Source organism: Poromitra crassiceps, assembly GCF_964638095.1.
Source record: "Poromitra crassiceps genome assembly, chromosome: 7".
NCBI classification, from domain to species: domain Eukaryota; kingdom Metazoa; phylum Chordata; class Actinopteri; order Beryciformes; family Melamphaidae; genus Poromitra; species Poromitra crassiceps.
Window position 1 is genome coordinate 611,059 of NC_139628.1, and position 9,790 is coordinate 620,848.

The 9,790-nt window shown below is 45.0% G+C and overlaps 1 protein-coding gene across 1 annotated transcript; it reads right to left on the minus strand.

Moving 5' to 3' along the window:
* Positions 1 to 1,238: 1,238 nt before the first annotated feature.
* On the minus strand, positions 1,239 to 6,613 carry LOC310780265 (uncharacterized protein; the record flags this gene model as incomplete). The annotated part of the gene is made up of 3 exons (XM_083640826.1): positions 1,239 to 3,052; positions 3,219 to 3,342; positions 6,319 to 6,613. 3 exons carry the CDS (start codon positions 6,611 to 6,613, stop codon positions 1,774 to 1,776), a joined length of 1,698 nt encoding a protein of 565 aa, XP_083496952.1. The 3' UTR covers positions 1,239 to 1,773.
* Positions 6,614 to 9,790: the final 3,177 nt, after the last annotated feature.

Sequence of the window (9,790 nt, forward strand, 5' to 3'; positions counted from 1 at the left end):
ATGGCTGCAACAGATGTCACTTGTCACCTGCAAACATGACACACATGTTTTGGCCCTGCCCTTGTCTTCAAGACTACTGGACAGTTATTCTCAACCATTTCACCAAGGCTTTAAACATACTGTAGTGTTAACCCCTTGTGCAGAAATAGCCATTTTCTGAACACTACCAGGACCTCAAACAATTAGGAAAACATCATTGGATATAATTGCATTTGCTTCTCTAATAGCACAGAGAAGAATACTATTGGAGTGGAAATCAGCCTCCCCCCTAATGCATCTCTGTGGCTAAAAGACCTGATGATGTTTCTTAACCTAGAGAAAATCAAGTACAAAATGAGGGGATCACCCAAGAAATTAGACTCTGTCTGGGGTCCTATGATCACTTACATAGACAAATTGAAAACTTTATAAGATATCACACTATTTGTAATGCTCACACTATCAATGCCACTACATATTCTTCCTGTTTTGTTACATTGTGGCATGGTGCCAATAAGGAATGGACGATTTATTTATTTTTTATTTTTCTTATTTATGTTTTGTTTATTTTACTCTATGCCATGTTTTTTGTATGCCCCAATCTATATAGGACCAGGGGTGGGGAGGGAATGGGGTTAAGGGAAAAAAATATATATATCTTGTAAATGTACTTTAATGAACTCATTGAATGAATAAATACATATTGCAAAAAAAAGATCAGCATTGCAAGTGGGGCCAAACTCTGTCCAATTGAGGTCAAACATCAGTATTTAACACATTCACTGCCAGCCTTTTTTTTTTTACTGTAGGTAGGTTCTGCCAGAGGGTTTTTTTTAGGATTCTGGCTCATTTTACAAGAGCCGAGGATTATTTTCTGCTTTGAGTTTGTGAACACAAAGTTCACAAAAGTACTAATAGAATGTGTGCTTTCTCTGTCTAAAAGAGTTAGTTTGTAGAGTTAGTAGTTATGTAGATATTAGCCGTTGAGTACAGCATGGTTTCAGCGTCTGAGAGTGAAAGCTGAGATAATCGCAGTTTTGTGAAATTCAATCAAACAGGCAGAACAGTCACTTTAACCATTTATTTTTGGCATCAGTGAGAGATCAGACATCTAAACAATATAGTTCTGAACGCCCTCTCCTTCAAACTCCTCCCTCCGTGGGCGTGTCTGGTGGCTTTCAGCCTGCGTTTGTCACAAGCGAGTGTTCTGCTGCTGCTGCTGCTGCTGCGAGTTTGAGCAGCCTCCCTCCCTGGCAGCGAGTGTGGATAGGGCTCACTTGTTTCTTGGGTTTGAGAGCTTTGATGAAGCTTTGTGCGATTCTAGGCTTTATGCTGCGTGTTTCAAACTGTGTTTTCCACCCAGTCTATTTTTGGAATCCCCCACCGCCAGCTCCCAGCGCGATAATGCGTGAAAGTGTTTTCGCCAATCCATTTTACAGTAGAGAATGGTTTCCTCGCGCGTTACCCTACAGTTTTGGCTCTGCTTTTCCTAGTGTGGAGAGCACTGTCGCCACTTAGTGGGTCCGTGGAATGGGTTGTACACGTTCGCTGACTCCAATATTTTTTATAGGAGACGGGGGGAGCGTTGATCCACGCCCGACCGTCAATTTTTTTTTTTTTTTTTTTAAGACGAGATATCTCGTCTTTGGCAGTCAACGGTTGGATTCTGTAAGACGAGATATCTCGTCATTGGCAGTGAACGTGTTAAGCAATGTCGCTTTTCCATCGAATATCCATTGAAAGTTCTTTTGAAACAAAGGGTAACAGAAATTATTATGTTTGTTACAACTTTGATCAATCTGATGATGACTTTTCTTTGACTTGGTGACTCTTCATGTGTGTTTTGAGGCAGTGGCCCTGAGTAAAGGCTTTGTCACAGACAGTGCACTGGTATGGTCTCTCCCCACTGTGGGTCCTCATGTGGACGGTTAGGTGCTCGAGGCGAGACAACGCTTTACCACAAACGGTACAGACAAACGGTTTTTCACCAGAATGGGCTCTCAGATGGGTGTTGAGATTAGACCTGCGTTTAAAGGACCGGCCACATGCTGTGCAGCTGTATGGTGTCTCCCCGGTGTGAATCACCATATGAACCTTCAGATCTCCTTTGGTGGCAAAGGCCTTTCCGCATTCGCTGCAAGGGTATGGCTTCTCCTTGGTGTGCGTTCTCATGTGAGCCGTTAACCCGGTAATGAAACGGAACGTTTTGCAGCACACATCGCAGAGGTATGATTTGTCTCTGACTGAGTGAATCTTCTCATGTGATGTCAGTGTTCCACGAAGTTTAAAGCGCTTCTCACAAAACTGACAGCTGTAGCGCCTTTCCCCTGTGTGGACCGACCTGTGGCGGGATAAAGATGCAGGGTCACAGAAAGATGTACTGCACACACTGCAGCGGAACGGCTTCTCACCTGTGTGCCTCCAGTGGTGAGCTTTGAGCGCTGACTTTTGACCAAACGCTTTATGGCAAATTTTGCATTCATATTGTCTCTCTCCTGTGTGTAAAGTGGCATGCATCTTCAGGCGACTCATATAGAGGAAAGACTTTCCACAAACAGGACAGTCGTGAGTTGTTTGGTGACTTTTAAGATGATCCCTCAGAGCCTCTGCAGAATCCAAATGTTCTCCGCACACCCCGCACAGACATCCTGGATCGTCCACGTGACTCCAGACGTGTTTGATCAAAATGCTCGTTGACCTGCGCAGCGCTCCGCAGACTTTACAGGAGAGACTAGGTTTACTGTTCTTAATCACAGTCTCTGGAGAAGATCGGCTCACTTTCCTGCTCTTGGCCCTAGGAGAACGTTTCGCGTACCGCTTCCTTGTGTGCGACGAAGGTTTGCTCTCCTTCAGGTCCTCATCAGGTTTCCAATCTTCATCTCTGTCATCTTGCTTCTTATCTTCATCACTGGTGTCCCATTCACTCACAGCTGCAGAGCAGTCATTTGTTTGCTCTGATTCTCCATTCCAATCTTCTCGGTCATCGGCTTCCATCTGTTGTGATGATGTCAAGTTGTTGGGCAGAAGGTCTGCTCTGCTGCCTTCTACTCTCTGAGTAGGGTTGTTGCAGGAACTAGGAGCAGAAATGAAAATGTTGTTATATACATGTGAACTTGTGACTGATTCACTTAACTTTGTCTGAACGCACATGCACGTGATACTTTATATAAACGTTCATACCCAGTGTTGTGTGATGCAATGTTATGTTATCCACACCCTTCCCTTTCTTCTTGAATTACCTTGCATATGGCCTGGTTTCATCATTTGTCATCATCAGGGTCGAGGTGGACGGACAATATTTGGTGACATTGTTTTCCGTCTGTGAAAGGTGAAGCTCTTCCTCACCGGCCTGGTGCTCTTCTCCTGCCTCGCACAAACACACACAGTCGAGTTGCAGAGGGAGATAGTGGAGACGCCAGAGAATGGAATGTTAACTATCTTATATATCTTATACCTACTTGATGCTGATAATGCTCGTTGTCACAAGTGCAACAAATCATGTGCTTGTAAGCACACGGCCAATGAGCCTGTACCTTCTCAACAAGAGCCGCTCTGTGAGTGACATGGACATAGCATGATGTCTGGATATCTTCAGGAGTTCACTGCATGTTTAGAAAGGGCTCTTTCTAAGGGCTCTTGATTGATTAACGGGCGACTGCACTCGGAGCACCCCCCTCTCCCTCTAGTTTACCCCCGAGGGGAAGACACCTCGCGTCACCAGCAGGGTAGGAAATTAACATTTTTAAACAAGGGCTATTTTTGCCCCTGTGAAATATATTTCGGGGGCATTTTGGATCATTTCCAAATGTTGGGAAATACTTTACTTGCACCTATGTAGCATGACAGACCAATCAATGACTCTTATCCAAGCATATTTTATTTCTAAAAGTTCATAAACAATCACAGTTAAAGATCCCCATTTCCTATCTCAACAACACTGTTGGTTGTCTGGCATGTTATTAACCCTCGCATGGTCTTCGGGTCAATCTGACCCGTTTTAGAATTTCAACATCAAGGAAAAGTATGTTCAAATATTTTTTTCTCTATGAAACTTCTTCTGCTTGGCTCATTTACTGTACTAAACATGTGATATGAAAATGGTACATTTCATGCATTTGCTACCCCCCCCTGCATCAACATATAACACCCATGGTCTTCGGGTCAATTTGACCCGGCCATTGAAAGTGGAGGCTAAAAGGGGTCAGAAGTGAAATTTAGACAATTTCTTTCTTTGAAAATGTTAGACATATTGGTATTTTCTAGTAAGCATTGCATTCTGACACACACACACACCCACACACACACAATGAAAGTTCACTCAGAGTTGACAGTATGTTTTGATACTTTTTTGCTATTTTTAGCTACAGGTCACCTCTCTTGCACCTGTGTGGGGTGTCCACCCGCTATGCCGACCACCCGCAATGCTGACCTTAGGTTTAGGCGTGGGGGGTGGGAGAGGTTAGGTTTTGGGTTAGGGTCTGGGGGAGGTTAGGTTTAGGCGTGGGGGGTGGGAGAGGTTAGGTTTTGGGTTAGGGTCTGGGGGGGTTAGGTTTAGGCATGGGGGGAGGTTAGGTTTGGCGTGGGGGCTGGGAGAGGTTAGCTCCAGCCGGTCCACCGACACGCTGCACGCCGCCTCGCTCATGAGCTGGTTCTGCTTGTGGGCTATCGGCATTGCGGCCTGTCGGCACATAGACCCTGTGTGGGCGGAATTTTCTCTGAGAAACCCCGGGAAAGAGTTGTTGAGATAAGCATTTTTTGTTGCAAGTAGGTGGTGCTAAGGCGAATTGCAAGAGGTTTTATTTGTTGCCAGTAGGTGGCGCTATGCCGAATTGCCTGCTCCCTGCACTCCGTTGGGTCCCCCTAAGCGCACTCCCCGAGTTTGAAGTTGATCGGACGAGGGGTTCTCAAGATAAACCACTTGTTGTGTTGCCAGTAGGTGGCGCTATGCCGAATTGCACGAAAACAGGTCACTGTACTGTACTCCTTAGTACACTCCCAAAGTTTGAAGTAGATCCGACCAACGGTTCTCGAGATCCGGGAGGAACACACGCATGCACAGGAACACACACACGCACAGACGCACAGACAGACAGAGCACTGACAGCGACAATCTCATAATCTCCTCACGGAGATAATAAATAAACTTGAGTAGCTCTTTATTAAAATGAAGAACAAACTATGATTAGTAGGATTTTTGGGGTTTATAATGACTTTAGAATGGTTGAACATGAGCCGGGTCAAATTGACCCGAACGCCATCGGTGTGACTAAAAGACGAAGACCACACGAGGGACTTGGCAAAACATGAGTGTTGATATTGGCCAGCGAAAGCTTGCGCTGCCTGTCACTGAGGTAATAACGCTAGTAGGAGGAGGGGCGGTGCCATGGCACGAGTCCGATACCTCACGAGTCCGACACCTCACGAGTCCGAAAAAAGAGGCTAACTTCCCCCAGACCCTAACCCAAAACCTAACCTCTCCCACCCCCACGCCTAAACCTAACCTCCCCCAGACCCTAACCCAAAACCTAACCTCTCCCACCCCCACGCCTAAACCTAACCTCCCCCAGACCCTAACCCAAAACCATGAGGTGTCGGACTCGTGAGGTATCGGACTCGTGAGGTATCGGACTAGGGGGCAGTCCCCGGAGGGGCGGGGGTTGTACCCAGCTGGCCATTTTCGAGTCACGCTTTGCAAATACAGAATAATGTTAATACATAGAAAGTTTTCAACTTTCTGGGGGCATTTAAAAGCCCCCGTCACCCCAATTTCAAGGGCAATTCTTGATTTTTTAGGGGCATTTTGCCCCCGAGCCCCCGCTAATTATCTACCCTGGTCACCAGGCTCTCACTCAAAGTAGAGAAACTTGGTGCCTGTTAGTGCCACTCAGCAGACCCGCCCTGAGTGGTGTTTCTGCTTTGTCCCCCATAGAAAGATGGTTTTATATGTGGTAGGTTAATTTTATTTTTGTATCTACATACCTAGCTAGATAACGTGCATCGTGCATGACGTGGAACAATTGACTTTAGATTTTTAATCTTTATTTGAAATCGGACCGTTTTCATGGTGTTCTGACTGATTGGAGCAAGCTTAATATAATAATATAGAAGTAGGCTAGTTAGTACTACAATACCAAAGGATATATAGATCTAAATGGAATATAACCTTTTCCATGTGTATTTTTATTCAATTTGTGTGATATAACTTCAATTTGTGTATTTTATCGAGTTTGAATGATCGCTTTTATTCTGAAAAATCCTGACCGAAAGTAAGAAATTCCTGCTCATTTGACGCTGGTGTCTGTGGACCAGTGTGTCACTAGTCTAGTGTCACCAACCAACCTGCTCTCTGCAGCAGGACCTCCAGCTGTCTCCTCTGCCGCTCGATCTCCTGCTTCAAGCCCGAAGCCTCCTCCTCGTAACTGGCTACTGTTCTTTCTACAACCGCTAAGATTTCCTGGGCGGCTGCTGCCAGTCTCTCAGTGACGATTCCTCTCAGTATCTCAGCTTTAGACATCTTACTGAAACTCTCACAGTCCGCACTGTTCTCCCGCAGCGTGCCGTGTTCACCAGCAACACTGTTGATTTCTCTTGAATTTCTTCCTTTCGGGGAACAACGTTCTTTTAATACATCCATGGGAACAACAACGCGCACAGTGACAGACGACTTCCGGTTTTGGTGCATGCACAAATGTCGTCCGACCCGAAACCGCGTGATTTCTAACCCCACATAGGATAAGCAATAACCACGCCCTGTGGCGCCGGCCGGGATTGGCCAGGAGCATTGAAGTTTGGGACTAAAGCACCTGGGTTTTTTCATCTTTTAAAATAAAGATGTTTAAAAAACTATTGCTTGTTACATTTTCAGTGCTGTACCTTTTCTCTGGGTAAGAATTGAGCTTGAAATTAATGATACATTATATTATATGAGCTGAACGTGAACACAACACCGTTTATATTATTGCAGGTTTTTGTAGATTGTGTACATTGTGTAGATTCCAATTATTATGCTTATTATTATTATTACTATGCTAAGGAAGGTAGGTGACCATAATTAATTTCAATGTCCGCTCTCAATAGACCAAATCACCGTGACGTCACCATGTAAACAAATTTACTTCCGGGTACCACTTGGGGAAGGCGGCAGGTTTAAATGTGCGTGTTGTCAAATAAATGCTGTCAAACCCTCTCGTTGTTTTCGGCCGACTACTTTCAATTTAATTGGTTAAACGGTTGGTAAACATGCTTGTCCGACGTATCTAGCCTTTCTTCTGTGTTTGTTTTATGTAGTGTTAGCTAGCTAATAACGTTTGTTTGTCTGTCAAACTCGCTGTTTTGCAGACTCATTAACGTAGAAGAGCCTGGTGACGCGAGGTTACGTTAACGTTACAAACAGAGCTACTGACGCCACGTTAATTTAATTTAGCGTCAAGTCTACTCTGGTCTGGTCCAACAGGTAAATTAGCTAGTCTGGTCTCCACTAACGTTAGTGAAAGTGTTGTTATGAATGATATTAAACAACAACACAACACGGACGAACCATTTTTGTCTTCTTTGTCTGTTTTTGTCTTCAACACGTCAGTTTGTGCCGTCCACCGCCATTATAATGTGTGGACCTCAGGGGTACCCGGAAGTAAATGTAAACATCCCGCTGATTTGGTCTATATCGCTGTCTGTTCTCAAGAGCTATTCAGTTGGTTCATGAAATCGCTGGGCTCAGCTGCCTCCAGTGTTGCTCCTGGCCAATCCCGGCGCCACAGGGCGTGGTTATTGCTTATCCTATGTGGGGTTAGAAATCACGCCCCGAAACCATCTTCTTCTTCTTTTAAGTTTTATGGTGGTTGGCAAACATAGTGTGCATTACCGCCATCTACTGGATTTGAGTAATTCCACAATTTTTTACAGTGAAGAAAAAATAAATAAATAAGTGTCCACCCAAAAAGCTCCAATTCATAAAATATTAAAATATTGTCCATACTATGAGGCTATTCTAGGCTATTATATTTTATTCCATATAGCCTATCACACATGCACATTGTCAATTTAATGTTTTTTTTATAAAGTAGTTTGAACAACTTTTTCTGTGTAGCTTGTTATTTATTCTTATTCTCAAATACACTACTGCCGCATGCGCTGGGACGCGTCATCAGTGATGTTATCTGGGGTCGTAAGGTGTTTCGGGTCTGTCAACATCATACACCCTCGCCCAGTAGACCCAGCCGAGGCCAATTAAGACCCCGACTCGCGTCCCAGAAGCCACTCACGGATCAGCCTTACTACTCTGTCTGCAACGTTGCCCGCGGGAGGGGTAAGCGAGAACGCCCAATCCGCTGCAAGATTCTACGGCGCAGTATTGGCCCTTCGGTGCATGGAGGATCTAGGCTCTGTGGGTTACTCCCGGCCGTGCTCCTCCTTCGTCTCACCAGACCCTCCCGTGGCAAAGGCAATCCAGAGGCTGAGAGGATGCCTCAAGGACGCCTCAAGAGGGCCTGTGCGCTGCACGTCATTTACCTGCGTCGAGCACCTCGCTCTAGCCTGAAGGACCCCAGGCCGCGCCGATCTTTGCGCAGATTTTCAGGAGGCTAATCCGTAGCGTTTGTGGATTTCTCCCTCACGAGAGAGCCAAGATGGGGTGCTAATCCCATCCCGTACCGGTTGCCGTCTCTCCGGCTGTCAACTGTCTCTCCAGCTCGTCACCAAACTATACTTGGTTGTCACCTAGTCTTTCCTAAGTGTCACTGGCCAGAGGCAAGCCAGGATTCTATATTCTCAAATACACTACTGCCGCATGCGCTGGGACGCGTCATCAGTGATGTTATCTGGGGTCATATGGTGTTTCGGGTCTGTCAACATCATACACCCTCGCCCAGTAGACCCAGCCGAGGCCAATTAAGACCCCTTGTAGTTGTAGTTTCCTAAACTACATTTCTCCCAGGGTAGCTTTGCTGTAGTTTTAACTACTTCCATGGTGAAGTAGTTGGTAGCTTCCTAAGCTATGCTTTCAAAGTAGCTTCCCCAACACTGTGTTTACGTTTACTAAAGTGAATGTTTTCTAATAGATTAGATTAAAAAAATAAAAGAAAAAGATAGTTAGATCAATCACCTAAACATCTACATAACCTCAAACATAACCACTGATCTAATGCTTTCAGATCAAATTGTATACAATATCTATATATATCTATATGTATTAGGGGTGGGAGAAAAAATCGATTCACCTAAGTATCGCGATTTTTAATGTCACGATTTTTTGAATCGATCTTTTATTCCAGAATCGATAATCGCAAAAGCAAAAAAAAAAAAAAAAAAAAAACTTTTTTTTTTTGTGTGCCGGCAGTCAGGCCACTCACTGAACAGCAGGCCAGGCGCTGCCTACTGGTTTACTAGTGGTTTTATTACTTTATTAGTTAGTCTGAAGTAATAATTACACTTCAGGGTTAAAGTGGGTGCATCTCATTGTAAAATTGGACTTGGCCCAAAAGGGCAGTGGTGGCCCAATGGTTAGAGAAGCGAGCTTGTGACCGGAAGGTCGTCGGTTCAATCCCCGGGACCGGCAGGATAAATCTGGGTGGGGAAAGTGAAAAGGCAGCGCTTGCCCCTCCCTCATTACCACCACTGAGGTGCCCTTGAGCAAGGCCCTTAACCCCCAACCGCTCCAGTGGAGCTGCTCAGTGGCCAGTAGATGAGTCTGTGGTTGTACTGGGCAGCTTCCAGGTATGAATGTGTGTGTGAATGTGAACAGGGTGCTCCTGAAAAAGAGAGCATTGCTCTCAGTGAGACTACCCCTGTATATAAAAAAAAAAAAAAAAAAAAA